Source organism: Callorhinus ursinus, unplaced genomic scaffold, assembly GCF_003265705.2.
Source record: "Callorhinus ursinus isolate GAN/ISIS: 27379988/994484 unplaced genomic scaffold, GSC_fseal_2.0 scaffold25, whole genome shotgun sequence".
Taxonomy (NCBI): Eukaryota; Metazoa; Chordata; class Mammalia; order Carnivora; family Otariidae; genus Callorhinus; species Callorhinus ursinus.
The window spans coordinates 8,904,448-8,926,898 of record NW_027397087.1 but is presented as its reverse complement, the minus strand read 5'-3'; the positions used below and the strand labels follow the sequence as shown (position 1 = coordinate 8,926,898).

At 47.9% G+C, this 22,451-nt stretch overlaps 1 protein-coding gene across 1 annotated transcript in view; it reads left to right on the top strand.

Moving 5' to 3' along the window:
* Positions 1 to 22,451, top strand: part of EHD4 (EH domain containing 4) — a 76,124-nt gene that overhangs the window by 15,528 nt on the left and 38,145 nt on the right. Inside the window, exons 2-3 of the mRNA XM_025883554.2 lie at positions 3,885 to 4,061; positions 12,964 to 13,061. Of these exons, the coding sequence (XP_025739339.1) occupies positions 3,885 to 4,061; positions 12,964 to 13,061 (275 nt within the window). The remainder of the gene's footprint in view (positions 1 to 3,884; positions 4,062 to 12,963; positions 13,062 to 22,451) is intronic.

Below are 22,451 nucleotides of genomic sequence, written 5' to 3'. Positions count from 1 at the left end.
ATCACTAAGCAGATTAACAAGGTAAACAAGCTACACAAGAGCCCTTCCTAGTTCTACTTCTCTTCTGTGTCTGGCACCCAAAGATGGAGTGATTTATCAAAGTCACAGTTCAGAGGCACCTTTTCAAACTGATTCACGTTACCAACATACTTTAACAAATATCTGTCAAATATAAACCGAAATATATGTAAGTATACTTTTCAAATAATTTAAAGTTCTGTCTGGCAGGATTGCTACTTGGGACATTCTAGCTTCTCTTACATTATGAACTTGAAAATAAGAAACACATGCTCTTCTTGAAACAATTTCATACTTTAGGCTTTTCATTGAAACCCCTATTACTCCCAAATTAGTGGGATTTGTTGTGCTTTTATATAAACCTGTATATTTATGTAAACATCAGAAGCAATCCAGGCTCTCCTTGGCCTGACTTACACACCTTTACGTGTGAGTTACTTCCCTGCTGAGGACCTCCTGCTGAACCACGGCATCCACACACCTCTCCACTCCTGCCTGAGCCCCATCCACACTTCCCGAGGCCGGGAGCTGAAGGGCCCTCCTCCTGCCCAGGCCTGGGAAGGTGCTGAGAAGGGGCAAGATTGCAGAAAGCCGCCCAAGGCGGGGCCCAACACTGGGTTTTCCCCAAAAAGGTAGTGCTACAGTTCTTGTCTGGTTTCTATTTTATTGGGGTGTCTGTGAACATTGTAGGCTATCTTGCAAGCCAGCCATTGCTGTTAACATTGATTCTGTGGGAGAGTGCCTGTCAAGTTTCAAGCGAACACTTGGATCTGAGCCTTTTGTGAGAACTGTGTGTGCTGCAGGGAGCCTGGTGACATTGATTGCTGTTCTTCCAAACCCAGGCCCCCCTCCTCGGTGGTCCCCCTTCCTCTGTCCCACGGATCTCCTGGCATAGCGTCATCCAGGCCATGGGGCGTGGAAATCAGAGTGGACTTGGGAGCGGTGTGATCTGGACTTGAATCCTAGCTTTGCTGATGAATGACTTCAGACTTGAGATCCCAGAGTGGCTGTAAAACCGAAATTCCACATTCGTATGTGTATATGAAACTCACACACTCTCTTTACACTCTGCAAGTGCTGGAGTTTCACAGAGCGTGAGATGCTATTGCTGGCTTCTACCAGTATTTCTAAGATTTGTGTGGAATTTCGTAAGAATTTGTAAATGTGAACATTTCTGCTCCTAAGGGTATTTACGAGTATGCTCAGTGCCTGAAAAAGTTTTGAAATTTTTAAAAAATCAAATTTGAACATGTTTGGAAAAGTATCTCCTTCTCTCCCCAGCTTTTCTCTAGGGAGAACAGAGAGAGCTGGTGCCTTGTTAGGGCAGCCCCAGGACCATGCAGGAAGACAGTGGGGGAGAACTCCCCTCCCTCACTTTTGAGGAGAAATAGGATTGCAGTGTCTATGGCCAGCACACTCTGCATGAGGGCCCTGAACTCCCCCTGTGCGCCTCATCTCAGACCAAACCACCAGCTCAAACCCAGGTTTAAAACATTGTCTGAAGGGGCGCCTGGGTGGCTCAGTTGGTTAAGCGTCTGCCTTCGGCTCAGGTCATGATCCCAGATGCCTGGGATCGAGCCCCGCATCGGGCTCCCTGCTCAGCGGGAAGCCTGCTTCTCCCTCTGCCCCTCCCCCTGCTCATGCTCTCTCTCACTCTTCCACACACCCTCTCTCTCTCCCTCTCTCTCATAAATAAATAAAATCTTTAAATAAACAGAAACAAAGAAAAACATTGTCTGGAGACAGCACAAGACCTGGAGTCCAACTGCCTGCATTCCATTTCCACCGAAACACACTTATTGTGTGACCTTAGGCAAGTTGCTTAGCCTTTCTGATGCCCCAGTTTTCCCACCTGTAAAATGGGAATAATGTTAGTGCCCACTACAGAGTGTTATGGGGATTACACGAACAATTGTGCACATGGAGGGCTTTGTACTCCAGGTAAATAATGAGCACTTGGTAAATGCTGGGTGCTGTTATCTGATCATTCGTTCACATTTCCTCAAAAGTTAGGGGACATATTTAAATGTTATCTATTCTGGTGCTCCACAACTTCACAGAAAGAAATGTAGAAACTTTGGATGACATAAAAACTAGCAATGAAATCAATTAAATGTTCAGAATATAGCCTGCTGAGATGGCTAAACGATTTCAGTTTTTTATTTTATATAGAAAACATAGGTGTCAGGGATGGCCTAATTTCTTATTCTTAGAAAGATGGCGAAATTGTGTTAGACAGTTGAGAGTGTAGTCCCTTCTGTCCCGGGAAATAAAATGACAGGTTCAGACCTAAATTTGATCAGTTGGGACATTTTTAAAAAATAAATAGTTGTTAGGCATGGGGAGCTGGAGAAAACTGTGCACATTCATGCCCTGGAGCTTCTCTCCCAGGGTCAAGGGTCATCGCCCTGGCAGGCTTGGGACATGGCTCCTCCCTAATCACCTCCAACAGGGATTCCTTTCCACCGCTCCCCACTCCCAGAACCTGCTCCCAGTCACTTTCAAGTGTTCTCTGAAGGTGTTGCCTTTCCACCTGTTGCTTGGTAATGAGGGAAATGTATTCCAAAGTACTCCTTTCTTCATGTTCCCCTTGGCTGCAAAGGAAGGAGGGAGTAGTCTTTGCCCTGCCCCCCGCCCCGTTCCACATATGCATAAATACAGGGAAGTGTGTTTCTTCTTCATGGAAAGGAAGTCTTGGTGGTGAGGGAGGGGCTCCGAGGGGCTTCGGCTGAATGCAGTGCTGGTGGTGGAAGGCTGGTGCAGAGGAGTGAGTTGGGGCTCAGCCGTTTCCCATATAAAGCAGACTTTCCCCACCACTCTGCCTCTGGCCACCTTGCCCCACCCCAGCCATATCACTGAGCCAGTCCTTGACCTATATCCCATCAGTTGGTCTTCTGGGCCCCCTGAATAGGAACCATCAGTGACATTTGCTCGGCCCACCTGCCCAGTTGTGCAGGTTAAACTCCATGAGGGCAACTGGGCAGGGGAGCATGTTGCAGGGTAAAATCCAGCTAGCTTGCTAAGCTGTGAACCCTGGTGCAGGGCTGTGTCTGCCCGGAGGAAGGGGCATCTTCTTCCAGTTTGCACATAGGACTAGTAATGGCCCTGGTGGTATCAAATCTGACCCCTCCCAAGACACCCCTTCTTCAACCCCCATTCCTCATAACAGCCTCTGTTGCTGCAGAATTCTTTGGAGATCAGCTTCTATGGCCATTACCTCCAGGAGCCTAGGGGAGCTGTAAAGTGCACAGGGAGGATGTGCTGGCCTCATTGATCACCAGTGACAAGGAAGGGAGATGGTTCATTATTTCATTCACTACACTGAGTGCCCTCTGTGGGCAGGCATGGTGCTGGGTGCTGGGGCTATGCGTCTGGCCATAGGCATGGGCCTGCCTGCAAGGGCCCACGATGAGAAAAATGCAGTGCCCCTGGTGAGCACCATCATGGCTGCAGGCACAGGGTGCCCGGGGCCCACAGAGGAGGTGTGCCCAACACACTGGAGGGATGGGAACACTTCCCAAAAGGAGGTGGGCCTGAGCAGGTTCTCGCAGGATGCACAGGAGCTGGCTGGGTACAGTTCCCTGGGATGGTGTCTGTGGTGCCACTGGAACCAGGAATGGGAATTGTGCTGAGCAGAGGTACGTTTTCAGAAGACCCAGGAAGTCTGCAAGATGCCTGACCTGTTACTAGGCCTCAAGGGGGAGGGAAGGTGGGGCTTCTTAAGCTTTGGAAATTTGTCATTAGCAAAAGAGTAAAATGCCAATCATTCTCCTTTTCTTGGTGGTTATATTTCTAGGCCCAGGAAGCTTTCTGGCCTCTTGCTTTGTGATAACTTGCTAAGTTTCTTTTCTGTTTCCCTCTCCTAGATACTTACTGGAACAAGATTTCCCAGGCATGAGGATTGGTCCAGAGCCTACCACCGATTCCTTCATTGCTGTGATGTACGGGGAGACTGAGGGCAGCACCCCAGGGAACGCTTTAGTCGTGGACCCCAAAAAGCCATTTCGAAAGCTTAGTCGCTTTGGAAATGCATTCCTGAATCGGTAAGGACCAGCAGCCCGCCATCTTTGGTCAGGTTGTTTAAACCTTTTCTTTGAATTCTTGCCAATTACGTATAAAGTTTCCATAACAGGATGGAGCATGTCTATTCTAGAAGAGAGAAGATATAGAGAATATGCTTCTGTATTCAAGTATTTGCAAAGATTATCATAGAAAATGATCATTTATTGCCTATTCTGGGTGGCTTCAGAGGACAGAGCTAAGGCCCCGGGATTGGACGTTCTAAGGGCACACAGTACAAAGAATAAATTTCTAATATTTCAGCTGCACAGAAATGGATTAAGTTGCCTTGTCAGGAAGCAAGCTCCCCGTCACTGACAATGTTAAGTGATGGCTGGATGGCCGCTGCTCAAGCATGGTGTGCTGGGGACTCCTGTACTGAGAACTTAGCCCAGAGGACCCCTGGGGTTCGCCTGACCCCCAGACTCAGCCTGTTGATTATGCCAGGACAGGTCACCTCACCTGCCCGGCTCGCTGCCTCTGACGCTTCTCACTCCCACGTTCTGAGCCTCTCCCTTATTCGTTAAGGCGGGGCAGGGGAAGTAGAGGCAAAACAATACAAAAAGTTAAATTTGTGACTTGGTCATTCTATGACAGAAGTGAAGTTGGGGGATGGCTGAGGGTCTGTCTTAGCTGGAGCTCTGTTTCGTTTATACCGCCCTGTACCCTCTCCCCCGGGCGCCCAGTGAGACGGGGGTGTGGATGCAGGGCACCTGCCCTCTTGGACTGACCTGCCATCGCCTCCCTCTCCTTCCTCCTTTTTGCTACTCCTAGCTTTTTTTTTTTTTTTTTTAAACCTTTTCCTCTTTCTTCTCTCCTGCCCTACCCCTCGCCCCTCCATTCCCCTCTTTTATGAGTCTCCTGCCTTAGACCAGTTACTCTGGGGGTGTGGACTGTGGGGGTGCAAAGCCAGAGAGGGGTCATCCAAACAAAGGAACTTTTTAAATGGTTTAAAAAATAGAAATGGATCCTCCCAGCCATCTGCTGTCCTCCCAGAGGCTGAGATGTCTCATCGCACAACTCCGGGGGGCGCCATTCACAAGGACGAGGGGAAGAATGATTGTGTCCAGGCGCTGTGCGGTGGCTCTGCCGAGGGCATCCCAGGCAACCTCCAGAGATGCCTCTGAGAGAAACCAGACTCGAAGGGCTTTTTTATGCTCTTATCATAAATCGAAGGAGGCATCCAAATGGCAGCCGGGGAATATGGCAGTAGGATGAACAGAAATGCAGAGATGATGTAGATGGAGTCACAGAGAAATCCCATCTCGCTGCTGACAGTGATTTGCAGACTACTGTCCAGATGATTTTTTTCCACCTGCAGGATGCTCTCTGGGAGGAGTTTCCTCCCCATCTCCAGAGCGGCCTTGGTTGGCACCGGAGCCTCTCCTGTGGGAGAAGTAGGGGTAGAGCCCAGGTGGGAGAACATCAGAGGGTCTCCTGAGACAATTGAGGGGAAGTGGGACAAAAAGCTCCCCCATCAGGGCCTCCGGGGAGCCCTGGTCATGGAGCAGGCAATAGCCAGTCTTCCTGTCCCAAGATGGGCCCTGGCAGGTTCCAGAGGCCTGGAAAGTGCAGGACACAAGGTCCTTCTCCATGAGAGACTGGCCTGGAATCCCGTGGTTTCATTACCACTGCCTTGAGTCTTACTCTCTTTTTGCCGGACAAAGGCTTAAAAAAGAAATAAGCTGCCACTTTTTTCAAATGCCTATCTTGTGAAGTCCACATTCACAAGGGGAAACCCTGGAAGAATGGCTGTCGGCTTGTTTTCTTTTGGCAGATGATTTATTTCCCTGACAAACCTTTTTTCAAATGCCAAAGATACAGCAGATGAGTATGGAAAAGAAGCATTTAAGAAAATTTCGAGGGGCGCCTGGGTGGCTCAGTTGTTAAGCGTCTGCCTTCGGCTCAGGTCATGGTCCCAGGGTCCTGGGATCAAGTCCCGCATCGGGCTCCCTGCTCAGTGGGAAGCCTGCTTGTGTTCTCTCTCTCTCGCACTGTGTCTCGCTCTGTCAAATAAATAAATAAAATCTTAAAAAAAAAAAAAAGAAAGAAAATTTCGAATGGCGAGTCTCATTATCTGGGATCTAAAACTTGCTGAAAATAACCCATGCATTATATAATCAAGCATTAATTAAATTGAGAATACATAGAAAAATATTAGCAAATAGTAATATGGCATTTACTGTGTGTGAGATAGAGTTCTAGACTTTACTTGTGTCTTAGCTCTAAATCCTCAGCAAACCCCTGTGACCGAGGTGCTGCTCTTGCCCCCAAGGTAGACAGGAGGAGTTGATGCATAGAAGTTCATTTAACTTCCACAGGGTCACTCAGCTGGTGAGTGGCGGCTCAAACTGGAACTCAGGCCATGTGGCCCACAGTCCCTACTGGCGACCACTGGACCGCGGGAGGCCTTGACACTTGGACTGAGAAACACTGCCTACTGCCCTCTATCGAATTTTGAAGGCTGTCCTTAATGTAGCCCACGAACAACGATGATAAAGGTGATGATTTTTGTCCCCAACTATCGATTAATAATTTCATACACACTCCTTTTTCTGGGTTAATAAGACAGCGCTACAATGGCCACTTGACAGGTGAGAAAACTAAGAGCAAAGAAGTGAAATGATTTACCCAAGAGAAGGGAGAGCCAGTACTAGAATTCAGTTTCCTCTTCCCTTCTGTCTACCACCCTGCACCTCATGGAGCTCTGGCAGAGAAGAGCTTCTGTTCTAGCCGTGCCGGTGGCCATGCACGTGTGAGGCTCACATGCAGGGGACGTGCCTCATCGCACCTAAGAGTAAACAGCACGACTAAGTCATACCCACCCAACACCACTGTTGTTTCTCCCAGTGCTTACACAAGAAAAAAGTCAATTAGTGTAGGGCGCTCAAACATGTGTATGTGATTATGGTGTCCCTATGGGAGCGCCAGCGGGGCTAACTCTAAAGGCAGGCAAACCCCTCTTTACATTCTGGGAACCAGGTCCAAATACAGTACTTAATAGGAATGGGACCTGGTTGTCTGCAGGGGAGGACTTTCTCCCCCCACCCACCGAGCAACCACCAGTCACCCCTGGGGTAGGTCTCATTACCCTGGCCCTCTCATTACAGGGCATTGGCCTGAGGCTCTGCCCCCAGGGGCATTTTTCAAAGAGGTTAGTACTTCACAAGGTGGTACCAGGTGACACCTGGAGGGTGTCAGCCTCGAAGCATTAGGCAAACCGTGCAGCCTGAGTTTCAACGTGGAAGGATGGTTTCTAAGAAAGTAACAGAGGGTCTAGGAAGCAGTTCTGAGAAAAGAAGACAAATTCCCAAAAAGCCAGCTTCAAATTATAGAAATTCCGCACTTGAACAATCAAAGGAGTTGAGTGTAGAACAAAAAGTTCTATGGAAACAACGTTAATGCGGCATTCCAGAACTCCACCATGCTACCTTGCTTTTGAGAGGAATTCCACAGTCGGGCCTGTCTCGGAGCTGCTCTGTGGGAATGTGGTCACCGAACGTCCACAGTCTGTTACCAGGAGGCAGTTCCAGCTCACGCAGGCGGGGATGGATAGCCAGCAGCCCCCCCCCGAAGACACAAGGCCTGGGAGGCTCTGCGTATCTTGGTCAGTTCCAGAAGTGTCAGGACTGGCTCTGACATTTCCCCTCAGCAATCTGCTTTTTGAACTGGATGTTATGTTTCTCCCTCAGTCTGCTTTTCTAAACATGGTAGTCTTTTTTTTTTTTTTTATCCAGATAGCTGCAGGCATTGTTTAGTTTAAGATCTAGTTTAATTTTAAATCGTGGTCGTCCACAGAAGAAATTCTTAATCTCATCTCCTCATTGCCTCCGTTTCCTTTTGAAAAATAACTTGAACCAGTGGCCCTAGGGATTGAAATTTTGAAACTTTCTTTCAAGCTGAAGGAATCTGAATGGTACTTCCAGCGCACCTCTCCTTTTAGCCAGGCATGATGACAGCGATGATAAAATACAAACCCACTGTCTCATGTTGGTGTGAAGATTTAGCAATAATAGAATACATATATGTATTTTTGGACTTAACTCTGCCACCTCTCTGTAATTAAATGAAGCCTTAGTAATAGTAATGGGCTTTTTTTTATATGAATATTACAGTCACTTAGGACCATTGGGATTTTTTTTTTTAACTGGCTTCCTACAAGCATACAGCATCAGTGCAGACACGTGCGAGCTCCGTCAGCTAATTTAGATGCAGAGATTAAGGAAAAGATGCTTTTGCCAAGAATCACCAGCAAATTTGTTACTTTCTTTTTAATCTGGGTAATGAACTGGTCCTGTTCATTTATTTGTTCATTTTGTGGTGGGTTTATCCGTAATAACCCCCCTGAAGCTCTTCCCATTAATCTTTAAGCGCAGGATTTGTGGTGGCTGCCAGGTCATTAACCATTGTTCTTCACTGGCAGCTGCCTCCACGGTCCAGGTCCTGATAGTCTAGAAAACCAGCTTTACCCGCTGCACTCAGGCAAAACTTCCCAGCACCGGGGCCTTGCTGTTCCCCGCTGTGGCTGTCAGGAACGAGAGGCTTTGGTTTAGAAAAGTACATATTTGGGTTGCACCACATGAAATTGCCCGTGTTCAGCCAGCCTTGACTTGTAACAGTGGTGATGCTATAAGATTCGATCTATGGGGGGGGTAGCTGTGGGCTTCTTGTAGTCTGGATGTGAAATTAAACTCCCCCTGGGCAGGGAAGGTTTGATCAGCCATTTGTGGCAGGACCATGTAATGATAATGATTGTGGGTTGGTTGTCAAAGTCTTTTTGTGTATTGTATGCTCTTTACTGTGCCATCTTAGGAAGTCATGTCCTCTCTCTGGTCTCTCTTTAATTAGTCTATGAGCTGGGGTTGAAGGAGATGCTTTGAAGCTGCACCCTACTCTGTCCGTTGTAAGCATCCGATCTGATCTGAACCTGATGACAAGGTGGGAGTTCTCGGGCTGGTAGAATTGCTCAGATCCCTAGAACTCACAGTGTGAGTGAGCAAGGTCTTCTGGCTCCTGGCACCTCTGCGCTCCAGCAGTGGGCTGAGAGCACGTCACAGGGGAGCCTCCAAGTGCAGAATTCCGGGGCTGTGGCACATCACTCCCTTGTTGGGGGATGTTGCCCTCTGTGATGAGGTACATAGTAGTGGTTCAGATGCACAAAATGGTGGTAGCAGCCTAGTAGTCGAAAACCCGGGCCCGAGTCCAAACTGCTGGGTTAGCATCCCAGCTCCATCACTTACCAGCCGTGTGACTTGGCAAGTTGTGATATGTGCCCCTCTGTGCCCCAGTCTCCTCCCGTGTAAATGGCAGCACATAGCCCCTACCTCTCAGGTTGTGGCGAGGATTGAGTGAGTTAAAATGTATACAGAAAGTGTTTAAAGCAGTGTTTAGACACATAGTAGGTGGACAGTAAATGTGCCATTTTATTATCACTGTACCTGCTGGAGATCCCTACATTGTTTGGAAATCAAAAGCAGCATGAAGGTATTCTAAAATGTTGATCATCAAATTGGAATGTTAGCATTTAGAGGCAATTTTAAAATCCCTGCTCCTCTCACCTCCCAGTTTTATTATGCAGCAGGACCTTACAGCCCAGACTATTCCTTGATCCAACCCCCTTTCTGCTCCCCCTGAGCCGCCTTTGGGTGTGGGAGTGGCAGAGAATGAGGGTCACGCGCAGAGTTGGTGCCCATCCTCCTCTCCTTTTATCAGAGAACAAGGTGCATCAGGGCAGCCCTGGGTGAGGCAACACTGCCTAACAGCTTCTGTGAGGCTCCTGGGCTTAACCGGCCACAGGTCTGCGTATTTCATGGGAAATGTAGAAGGCAAGGGCACAAATGCACTTATGTTCGTCACTCTGGGAAGGAGGAGGAAATCCATCTTGGGACAGCAAATCTGTGCTTGGAAACATTTCAGCACACAAGCATAAGCCAGAAAAGCCTGACCTAGGGCTGACTCTAATATACCCAATCAATAACCTTGCCTTTCACCTTCCTTTCTTAGAGCATAAAAGTAAGACAGGATTGCTGTAACAGCATTGCATTAGGATTTTTTCTGATTACAATACAATTATTTAAGAAAATGTATGTGTGGTTCTAACTCCTCGTGTATGAGGCCTGCCCCCACACAAGGGTCTGAAAGCTGACTTGTGCTCTGTGTTCCTTGCCACACCACCCCTCCCCCCCTCCCCCCCTCCCTGATCCCCACCCCCCACCCCCCACCCCCTACCTCACAGACTTTCTTGCTTTCTTTCCTGGAGTGTAGCCTGGTTTTGCACACACAACCCAACCACCCCCTCTCAGGGTGCCCCTGGAGAGCTCCCTCCTCCTCTCCCCACCATCTTCCCGCACCCCTGCCCCCTCCCCTTCATCCCTCCCCTTCTGTCTCCTCCCTTTTTCTGCAGTTATCCCCGAGGGCCCCTCAGCCTGCCCCCTTGTTTATTGTGTGGTAACGTCACCGTCGCCACATTCACCGTATCTGATGGCATCTTGTTTCGGGGCTCACAGATTTTGCCTGATTTCGCCTCTGCCGTTATGTCAGGAGGCATGGGAGTTGCTGAAAGTTTGTCACTTTGCAGAGAGAGAGTGGACAGTTTATACGTTTTGGATGCCTCTATTAACTCCACACTCAAATCCAGGGGTTTTGTGTTTTGGAAAAATTGATATTGAGTGTGAGTTTGTGGTTTTGGAGAAAGGTCAGTCTCTCACAGGAATACTTTGTATAAAATAGTTTCACATATGTGCAATTTTTCAGCATTGTCAAATGTCTCAAGCCATCTAATAAAAAGGATGAGATTATGATAAGAGACTGAATCATTACTGACAAGAAATGTGGTCTACCACAGATGTGCTCAGAACTCTGGTCCTACCTGTTCTAGAGTATCAAATGTGGCGGTTTTTTCTCCGTGAACTTACAAAGAATGAATGCTTAGTGATCTCTGTGCACTTCCTTCTCACACATCTGCTCTCCCCATGTTGGGCAGTGGGGTTTATTGAAAGGTCTGGAGGGTGCGTGAGGGGTGGGAGAAAATCAGAAATGAGGGGTTCTCTTAAATTAACCTGACCCTTTATTTTTAACATTCTGAGGTTTTTAACTTTATGGGTTGAGTTCAACTCAGCTGACATCAGAAATATTAGGTTGCCGTCTCCAGCCGGCCATGCATTCACGGTGTGACCTCAAGATGTCATAACGATTTGGGGCTTCAACTTTTCCAGCTGCAAAATGATCATAATATCTTTTCCTACACCTCCCCGGGCTGACCTAAAAATACAGGAAAGAATGTGTGGGAAACTTGACCCGAGCACCTTCAAAGAAAGCTATTTTGAAATGTCAGTAATTGCACCTCTTGCTCAGGACTGCCCACCGCCAGCCCTGGGGCCGTGACCCCACCCTGGCCCGGGGGCTGTGCCATCCACGTGTGCACTGTGAAGGCTGGTGTGGCCGCCCTGTCCTGCATTCCCAGCATATTTACTTTCCAGTGATCCCACCAGTTCCACTGAATGGAAGAATTGAGCTTTCCCTGAGGGTTTTCCAGACTCTGCCCACACAGATACAAAAGTTAGCCATTTACAATATAGGAGAAGGAGTGGGGCTCTATAGTTTTTGCCTTAAAACAGACACAGCAGGGCACCTGGGCGGCTCAATTGGTTAAGCGTCTGCCTTCAGCTCAGGTCATGATCCCAGGGTCCTGGGATCAAGCCCTGAATCAGGCTCCTTGCTCAGGGGAGAGTCTGCATCTCCCTCTCCCTCTGCCACTCCCCCTGCTTGTATGCGTGTGGGCGCTCTCTCTCTGTCAAATAAATAAATAAAATCTAAAAAAAAAAAGACACAGTGCCTACCAGAGATCCACCTTGGGTGGATCTGCTGCCTGGGTGAAAGTTTCAGTGTTTTCCTCTTCTACTCTAGAGTTACTCTAGAGTAACAGCTAAAAAGGATCTCACCGGTCCCCATCCAAGTGTCTCCATTTACACATAAGGACACAGGCCCAGAGCTGGGAAGCCCTTGTCCAGGGTCCCACAGCAAATTATTGGCAAAGGCTGAGCTGAACCTGAACCCAGTCTGCTGACCTAAAGGCCAAATTTTCCTCCCACGCCACTCTGCTTCCGGGGGGCTGATGCCAGGGCAACTGACTGCCGGGGGATCGCGATAAGAAGGAAGAAATGGTATCAGGCAAGTGAGGGCCAAGGAAGGAGGCTTGAGATGCTAGGCCAGGACTCTCCCCAACCCCTGCCACTTTGTCCACTCTTAGGGTACCCCTTGGACTCCAAGGCACCTGGAGGATTTGGGGTGTTGCCCACAGGTGCTTGCCCCATGCTCGGCCTGAAGCCACATGGGCATTGGACTTCCATGGTCACCCTAGGGAGTGGGCAGTGCGGCTGGGCAGGGATCTTAGGGCACTCCAGCATAGTGGAGCAATGACCCCGAAGGAGACATGGTATGCCCTGGGAGAAGAAGCCCAGGACACTTGGGCAAGTAGCAGCATGGAGAAGGGGCAGGCGAGGCTGATGGGCTTTGGATCAGTCTGACCTGGTTTTAAGGCGCAGCTCTGAGTGATGCTGAGTAAGCTACTTCTCTGATGTTAACGGGAATTTCTTCCTCAAGGGGTTATTCTGAGGGGCAAATGAGATGATGTTTGTAAAATATCTAAGTGTTCCGTAAATATCAGCTAAAATCAAAATTAACGGTTAAGGATCTGGTGGCAGGTAGCAGCAGGTACCTTCCCATACCTGCCCCTTGGTCCAGCGCCTGGTCCCTGTGGCACCAGCAGAAGTCATCCCCTGCAAGTCCCCACTTTAGGGACAATGTCAGTAACCTTGAGAAGCCAAGGAGCTCCTCTGAGCTCGGAGATGTGCAGTTCCTGATCCTACCTTGATCCCTTTTTTCCAGATTCATGTGCTCCCAGCTGCCCAATCAGGTCCTGAAGAGCATCAGCATCATCGACAGTCCCGGCATCCTGTCTGGGGAGAAGCAGCGCATCAGCCGAGGTCAGTGCCCACCCCTGGCCCACCCCTCCTCTGCCGCTGCTGAGGCTCACCGTCATGTCAGCAGAGGATTTCGGTCTCAAGGGGATTCTATCCACCACCCCCAGGATGCCCCCAGCAGCCCTGGACAGCCCAGGGGTCCTTGAGGGGCCCCAAGAAACAACCAGGAGGCATAGATAGCATCAAAGTTTCTGCATTTCAACTGAGAAAATTTCTGGAGTGTTAGCTGTAATCTCTTAGTTCCTCTAAACACTGCCGTCTGCCACTAGTACCCACCCCACGTAATTCTTCTGAGTTTGGGAGGGGACATACATTTCGCTACTAACCATTCCCTTGGACGCATATGACAACAAATAAAGGAGATGAGTAGTCACTGCAAAGGAGAGAAGCCCTGCCCACCACTTTTCCTCCCTCCCCGGTCAGCACGTGTCCCATGCCCATGGCCTCCGAGGCACCCTTCCCATGCGTCAGCCTTTGTCGTGGCGCCAGACTGCTCCATATGCTGGGGATGCAGCAAAAACAGGCCGAGGCTCTGCCCTCGAGGAGCTCACGTTCTCATGGGGAAGACAGACATCAAGCCAGTTATCATGGGGAAATAGAAAGTGAGAACAGAGATGGAGCGTATATCAGGGTGGAAGGGGAACTGGCCTGGCCTTGCAGTGTTGGGAAAGTCTCCCCAGTGGAGGTGACATCTGAGCCAAGACCTAGAGGGTGAGCGGGAATTACCTAAGGGAGGCTGTGCGGTCGGGGAGGAGAGACTGGAAGGCGTTCAGAAGAGATCTGTGGAGCATAGAAAATGCTTGAGAAGTGATGTCTGGGCTTCTTCAGCCTTCAGAAGGCTGAGCCATAACCATTTCTGGGCCTGTCCATGTGGTTAAATAGATGGGCCTGCTGTCTCCCCCGCCCACACTGGAGAAGGGGCCCTCGGGGGCGGCCCGGAGGACACAGCTTACTCCCAGTGAGGAAGCCTGACCCGGAGGGCACTAGGTCGGATTCCTGCAGTCACAGAGACAGGTCAGGTTCCCCTGGCCCTGGCCCTTGAAACAAAGGACAGTGCTTTGAGGCTTTGCTGGGAGGGAAAAGATGGAGCAGATGACTTGCCACTGTCACTTGTCCCAGATAAGTCTTCACAACCCCTTGAACAGCAAGCCAGTAAAACCACGTTTAGAAGTGCCAGGGCTGAGTGGTGATGTGCCTGGGATCACAGCCCCAGGTCCTGGGCAGGCAGTGAACTCCCCCAGTATGCATGAAGCAGAAGCTATGTACGTGGGGACACTCCCAGGAGCTAGAAAGCAAGGTCCACAAGATGGGTAAAGAAAGCCTCCTGAGGCTTCTAAGCCCTCCTTTCTCATGGCATTTCGGGAATGCTGACTTTGCGGCCTCCATGGACTCGAGGAGAGCTGGGTCCTGCCTTGCTCTGCTTTCACCCATTCGGTCAGGGACTCTGTGGGCCATTAGGCCACCCTGAGGCCTCCAAGAACATTGCTTATAGAGAAAAACAGCGTAATACTCTTTTTCACTCATAATTATCTGTTAGTTTTATTTTCTGTTGTAAAAGTAATGTTTGTTGTAAAGGAGTCAAGCAATGAATAGAGATGTACAAAATCTCTCTGTCACAATTAACAGTTGTTAATGGTGTGCTCCAGCTCCTTACAGACTTTTTCCTGCGCATGTACAAACATACCATTTTTAACCGAAATGCCATTTCCCAGCACATTTTCTACAACTTGATTTTTTTTTGCCGTAATGGTCTATCACAGACAGCATTCCATGCCAGTGTAGCCAAGTTACTTTATTCCTCTTAACAACTGCTTAGTTTCCATCAAAGGGACATAACACCCTTTATTTAACTAATTTGTGGGTATAGGGATGGTTAATAATTTTCTACTGTTACAAAGTGTGCTATAGGCAGACGTCGGTTTTGTATCTTTATGCCTCAGTGCCAATAGATTTTTTTTTCAGAGCCAGTTTAGGACCACTCATTTGGCCCCATAGAAGTTTCTCTGCAGATAAAATGTTTTATTTTAAGAGGAAAGTAAAGCAACCCCATGTCCCACAGCTTTTCCGAGCTGTCCGTCTTTTACTGCTGCTATCACATGGCCAATTCTAATCGTCCATATTCTTCAGGGCTTCTCCTTTGCTCAGTAATTACGTGTCTTTCAGACTGTAGCTCCTTTATAGCGTGGCACACTGCTTCTGGGAGGCTTTGAAGACCAGTTCTTTTTAACCCTTTATAGCAATCTGACTCACATCCTGGTCCGACTTATGATGGCATGCACTTACTCACATCCCGTGCACAGAAATAGTACACACGGTTCCAAGCAGTCGGTGCTCGGCAGCCCCTGCTGCCCTGACAGACAGAGCAGCTGTTGGGCAAGGACCAAGAGCTGCTAAGGATGACAGCACTCTGCACCGGGGCTGGCGTTCCCGAGCTTGAGTACCAGCCTGTGTTTGGGACAGTTGGTGGCTGGAATCCCTCAGCTGTCAGTTTCAACACGTTAACTCCGAAGAGTCTATACTACTTTATACCTGCTTCAGCTTAAACTGTTGCACATAGTGCTGCATTCCCACTCATCCTCATGCTGCTTCCATCCCTCCGGCCTCGTAAATCATGGCACCACCTTCTCCAGTCGCTTATGTCAACATTGGATGAGGGAGGAGATACAAATTGTGACCCCGGAGGACATTTGAAACATCTGCCATTGACTTTATTAGTGGGGCTCTGACTTCCTTATGGGTGTTCTGTCTCTAAAAGAGGAAAGATAGCAGCTGCTGTGCCTTCTGCTTGTCCTTTGGTGCAGTTGATGGATTAACCCTCAAGAAGCAGTCTCATCAGGCAGATCCCTCTTACACCTCTTTAGGTGGGTATCCATAAGAGCAGTATGAGAACAGCCACCATATTGAGCCCTTGCTCCGTGTCTACACTGTGCTCATCATTTGGGATTCGCTCTCTATGTTAAACCTGCTGATACTCAAGCACTGACAGAAGCTCAGCCCTGGTCAAGTAAACCCCACTTGCCCTCCCTCTCCTGGGAAAGCAGAGCCTTCCAATGGATCGTGAGAGCCTTTTCCCCGGTGACTAGGCAGATGGGTGACTGAGCTTTATGTCTGGGGAGTGGACAGGGGAAACACTGTTGACAGGGTGCACTTGTGGAGCATAGGTTCAGAGGATGAGTGCTCTGGACAGTTGCTGAAGGCTGCAGATGCCATGGGACCCAGTCCACCCTCTAGCTGCAGGAATGTGCAGCCCTGGCTGACAGTGAAAGCATGCTGGACAGGCAGTGCGGCTGCAGGAGGAGGTGGGGAGGGGTTGGTGACTGCTGAGCCCCCCAGGAAGACTCGCTGACTGCACCACACCCACAGTTCTCCCCATCAGTAGGGGACAGGGCATATGACAGGTGGGGTGGTTAGAGCATTGCACTGCCTTGCGGGGGGTCGAATGGGGAAGGAGGGACTTGAACTTGGAGAGCTGGCCTCACATCATCATTGGCATCCCCCAAGCACCCCTAGGGCACTGCCCAGGTGTCTAGAGCTCTGGGGACCAGATGGTCAGTGAGGGTGTAGCTCTAAGAAGGAATCCTGACGCCTTAGTGGTGAAAGCAAAAATGGGGACTCTGAACATGGGGTTCAGTAACATATCTCACCTCACCAGTGGCTCCATTCTTCCTGGCTCATTCCTCTCTCTCATGATATCGTAAGCCTGGTTCCTTTTTATCCGGTGCTGAGTAGAGGGGGTAAGTGTAGTTACAAGGAGGGCATAACGTTCACAGTTATGGCTCCTCTCTAGGCCAAAGTCCTAGGTGATGGGAAGAAACATTTGACATTTCTACATGATAGTTCATATTCTGTGGTGTCAGGTTTGAGGCAAAACATGACAAACTCACTCTTATGTTAGAAGTGACCTTACCAAACAAGTGTTGGCGAGGAGGTAGAGAAAAGTAATCCTCTTGCACTGTTGGTGGGAATGCAAACTGGTGCAGCCACTGTGAAAAATAGTATGGAGGTTCCTCAGAAAGTTAAAAATGAAACTACCCTATGATCCAGTAATTGCACTACTGGGTATCTACCCCAAAAAATACAAAAACACAAATTCAAAGGGATACATGCAACCCTGTGTTTATAGCAGCATTATGTACAATAGCCAAATTACAGAAGCAGCCCATGTGTCCATCAATTGGTGAATGGATAAAGAAGATATGGTATACACACACACACACACACACACACACACACACACACAATGGAATATTACTCAGCCATAAGAAAGAATGAAATCTTGCCATTTGCAACAATATAGATGGAGCTAGAGTGTATTATGCTAAGGGAAATAAGTCAGAGAAAGACAGAAACCATATGATCTCACTCATATGTGGAACTTAAGAAACAAAACAAACAAGGGAAAAAAAGAAAGAGACAAACCAAGAAACAGACTCTTAATTAAAGAGAACAAACTGATAGTTCCCAGAAGGGAGAGAGTGGGGTATGGGGGAAACAGGTAATGAGGGTAAACAAAAAAGAAAGAAGTGACCTTTACCAATTAGGATGTGCCTTAGCACATCCTTGTCTTCAGCAGAATCTTAACATTATCCCTAGAAGTCAGATCACTGGACCCCTTGTGTCCCTACTCTGTGCTTCAGAGTAAAACAGAAGGCTTAGGCAACATTTAGAGAGAGTGTTACCTAAATCCATTTGGGAGCTCTATAAATAAAACCCACGAAGGTGATTGATTTTGGAGCAATTTTTAGTGTACTCCATATGGAAACCCATTACCATTCAGATGTTCCTTAGTTTAATTATAGTTAGCAGAAAATCTTTAGGAACAAAGGATTGAGCTTAGTTACTAAACTGTAGCTTTCTTGGCTGACATAAAAAATATCCATCAAGCCCGGATAAAAATTTCTGATATATTTATAATAATAATTTTATTCTAGTAATAGCTAACTAAAAGTCTGAGGAACACTTCCTGATTCTGTTCTTGTAGCCAATAAAAGAATGTTTGGATTCTTAAGATTTTCTAAATGATCTTCCTGAAAGGTGTGAGTAAAATATGAGTTGGTTCACTCTTAAGAAACATCCTTTGCCCCTGATGAAGCATCCAGGTTTTTGACTTGACGTGATGAGAAAAGAGAGCACATTTACCCACATGTCCGTATTTTCATTCCCACTCTCTTATTATTCTGGCTCCTGGCCTGTTTACTTCCTAAAATATTGTTAATTCATGCTGATCTAAACATCGTCTGGGACTTATTTCTGGACTTGGGCATGAACACAAGTATATTCCCAACTCCCGGTATGAATCTCTGGGCTCTGGCTCAAATGATAATGCTCTGGTCTGACAAGAAGAACACTGAAAAATTCTAATGTGGCAACTGGTATACTTGTCCGTCTGTTTAACACAGAAGCATGTGGAAGGTGCTGTTTTAGCAGCAAATAATTATTCTTGTGGTTTCCTGAAAGGATGAGGTTTTGTGTTGCCTTCAACAGACTTCACTTTGGTAACAAGAGTAGTACAATTTTTCTCTTTTAGAAATGTTAATAACTCTAAAAGAGAAAAACTCTTGGTCTGAATTTTCCAACAGCTGTGCCTATTCCTCCAAAACCAGTACCTGTCAGTTGAAAATTTGAGAGCATCTTCTGATGTTTAAGTCCTTCATCGTATAAGCCCTTCTCATTTTAAGTCAATGAATGAAACTGGGAAGATGGAGGGGACGGGCAGGCAGTAAATGTCCTTCTAGTAAAAGCAATAAGTTACAGTAATGCATGCAACAGAAGGAATGGAAATGTGCTTCAGATAACATGACAATCACATTAGCTTCAACAATCACATTAGCTTCAAAAATTGATGCATGTTTTAACATTTACATACTGACATCCTTAAGTCCTCTTACTTTTAGCAACATTAAGGAAAGCCTTCAAGAATAAAAAGGGCATCTGAAGACATGACAGGAAATGTGAACAGGCAATTTCAAGGGTCTGCCAACTCAGCAAAAGCACCCAAACATAATATCACAAAAGAGCTGACAGACCTGGGGGAAAGAGGCATGCAGCTCCAAACTGGAATTAATGAAGGTGCAGAAAAAATAGAAAAGGTGCAAGCAAACCATAATCAAGGAAACACACCTACCTGACACATCTTTTGAACTTGAAAGACGAAAGGCCAGAGTTTGAAGGCAGCCCAATAAAGGAGAGAGAACATTTAGGGGTATCCCGATAAGACTGACTTCCCCTCTCAGGCTGTGGGACCCACAAGGCCTGGGGAGGAAAACACACACATACACAAAGAGGAAGGAGTCTTCTCCCTAAGAGACCAAGAAGGCTTGGAGCAAGATGTTAGCCATGTTCAACTGCAGCAAAGACCCTTCTAAGAAGCTTAGGGAGAGCAGAGAGCTGAAGAGACTTAGGAGGTCAGCAACTCCCTGCTCGGGCAGCGATGGCAGGTGGATCCTGTCCTTAAGGTGGGCTGCACAGCCTCGGCTGTGAGTGTGAGCGCAGAACTTCATGAAGACTTTCTGAGAGCAGCCTGTTAATGCCTGCTGAGTACTGCTGGAGCAAGGATGTTCAGGCCTTACTTGGGTAGAAATAATAACTGGATAAACGAGTGGGTGAGGCAGCATCATTCTTTCCCTCATTCTGTTCACCACTCAATTACAGATATAGCTTAGGACCATGCCAGCTTTTCTGCAGCACCAGAGACTGCAATCACATGAGCTCCCTGGACATGGGGCCCCAACGCCCCATCCTGTGGTTGCTGCAGGGTTTCTTGATTTTTTGCTTCATTTCTTGGGGTTTGCAGTTCATGCTCTCTTCGCTCCTCTCCTTGTCTGCTGTGGCTCCTCCCAGCCACATTTGAGGCATTCCCAGGCTTCACCAGCATGCCCTTGGACCTTCACCCTTGAATCCAGATGTTGGGCGAACAGGGCCCAGGGGCATTCGCCAAGCCCTGGAAGCTCTTTTTAGTTTTTGTCAATATTTTAAATGCATACTTGATCATGAGGGACTGCTTCTACCCAAACTTTAAACCTACCTAGGCTTTTGAATGAAAAACAATTTTTTTTTAGTAGAAAGAAGATCCAAAAGAAAAAAAAGGATGATTTGTTGGTGGATCCTGTTTTCTGGCAGTGCTAAGGCCATTTGGGGTGTGAGGTCCTGGACACCACTCGCTCCTTGGGCCTCTCACAGGAAATCCTGGTTCCTTTTTGTTTCGGGGAAGTTTGCTGACAGACGCATTCATGGCTCCTTTTCCGCCACTGCCACAGGAAATTCCACACCACAAGTGTTGCTGCTCCTGTCCCTGATGTGAGCCTGTCATCACTGTGACTCAGAGGGCATTCGCCAAGCCCTGGAAGCTCTTTTTAGTTTTTGTCAATATTTTAAATGCATACTTGATCATGAGGAATGACTGCTTCTACCCAGACTTTAAACCTACCTAGGCTTTTGAATGAAAAACAATTTTTTTTTTTTAGTAGAAAGAAGATCACTTATCTTACTATCCTCTGTGGAGCAGCTCATGATTATCAAACATTTCATAGACATTGGATTACAGAGATTAGTCAGAGAAAATGTTTGCTCCTTACTCTTGAGTAATAATAATAATAATAATGGCGAATACTTCCACAGCGTATTGTAACTTGCTTTCCATATATTATTAACTCATTTGCTCCTCACAAGAGCTCTGTGAGGTAGGAACTATTACCACATTCCATAGGAGAGAAGACTGAGGCACAAAGAGGTTCAGTAACTTGCCCACAGTCCTCTAGAAGTGTGGTAGCTAGGCTCAGAAAAATGCCTTCTCCTCCTCCCACCACCCCCACCACCATGAACAGTGCTCCCAATATTCATGCCCTGCTGCAGTCTCCTCCCCTTGAATCTAGGGTAGCCTTCTGACTCACTTTTTAATGAGTGGAATTCAGCAGCAGTGATGCTTCATGACTTCCTAGGTCTAAATCATAAGAAGTCCTGAAGGTTCCAGCTGGATCTATGGGCAGCCAACTGACATCTAAAAAGTCCAACTACCCAGAGACCAATAGACTGTTAGGGAAGCCCAGGCTAGTCACATGGAGAGGCCAGCAGGCTCAGGCAGCCTCTAGCCTAGCTGAGGTGAGTGAAAAAGCCATCAAGGACCACCAGCTCAGCTGAGCCCTCAGATGGTTCCGGCCCCAACTACCATCTGACTGTCACCTCATGACACTCCCCGATGGAGAACCACCCAGCCGAGCCCAGTCAACCCTCAGACCGGAGAAAACAGTAATTTATTATTTAAGCCACTGAGTTTTAAGGTGACTGATAACCAAAGCAGCTAGTAAGTGGCTGAGTGGGATTCAAACCACACAGCCTGGTTCCAGAATGTGTGCTATTAACTGCAAGAGACAAGGACACAAACCGGGGAAACATCTCTCTCTCTCTCTCCCTCCCTCTCTCTCTCTTACTGTCACACACACAGAGGGCAGCACTGGGGAGGGGTACCAGGTGGGGCAAGTTTCCATATATTTGATGCTTTTCCCCTACAAACACCAAACCTTCTGGGTTTTTTACCTTCAGCAATTGTTGATGGTGTCTTTGGGAAAGACCCACACACACGGTCCTGCATTCTCATTGAAAGAGGGTAGTAGAAAGGGGAAGAGGTTTTCTTCTATTGAATATCTGCCATGCACCAAACTCTGCCAGGTTCCTCCTGGTCCATTTCTTAGGTTTCAGGTATCAGGTGCTTTACTTTTAACAGAACAGGATAGACCCTGTCGCGCCTTCCTGGAGTATACACCGGGAGGGAGACGGACGAGCAGAAATACAAAACAAATGCAAGCTGAAACAAAGACTTGAAAAAAGTAATTGCTGAGTCCCACAGCAAGGGCGGTCTTACTTTAGTTGGGGAGTCAGGGGAGGGGGTCTCTGAGGAGGTGACATTTAGATGAAGCCCAAAGAATCAAAGGACTAGCCTGGCAGGGGGCTGGGAGAAGGACATCTCATAGGCCAAGGCCAAGGGGAGTTAAGCCCTGGCAGGTCCAGGGAAGGCTAGAGGCTGGTGATTGCTGGGAAGTGGTGGGCAGTGAGGTCGGGCGGGTTTGCTGGGGAGAGCTGTTGGCCTTAGGGAAGTGCATGGATTTTATTCTGAGAGGAATAGGAAGCCATTGAAGGATTATCTTTTTTAACGTTCTCTTGATTACCCAGAATTATGACTATGAGCGTCCAGGAGTGTCACACTGAACAGTAACAGAACCAGCCCTGGGTCTGCCACTTGGCTTGTGTGGGTTTGGCTGGTTGGTTGGTTTTCTCTTCCCTGATTGTCGCTGTCATTTCTTCCTCTGTGGGACCTGTTCTCAGGTCACCCTGTCTCCGCCCCACTTCTGCCCTGGAGTTGATGAGGCCAAGAAGCTCTACTGCTGTGATTCTCAGGCC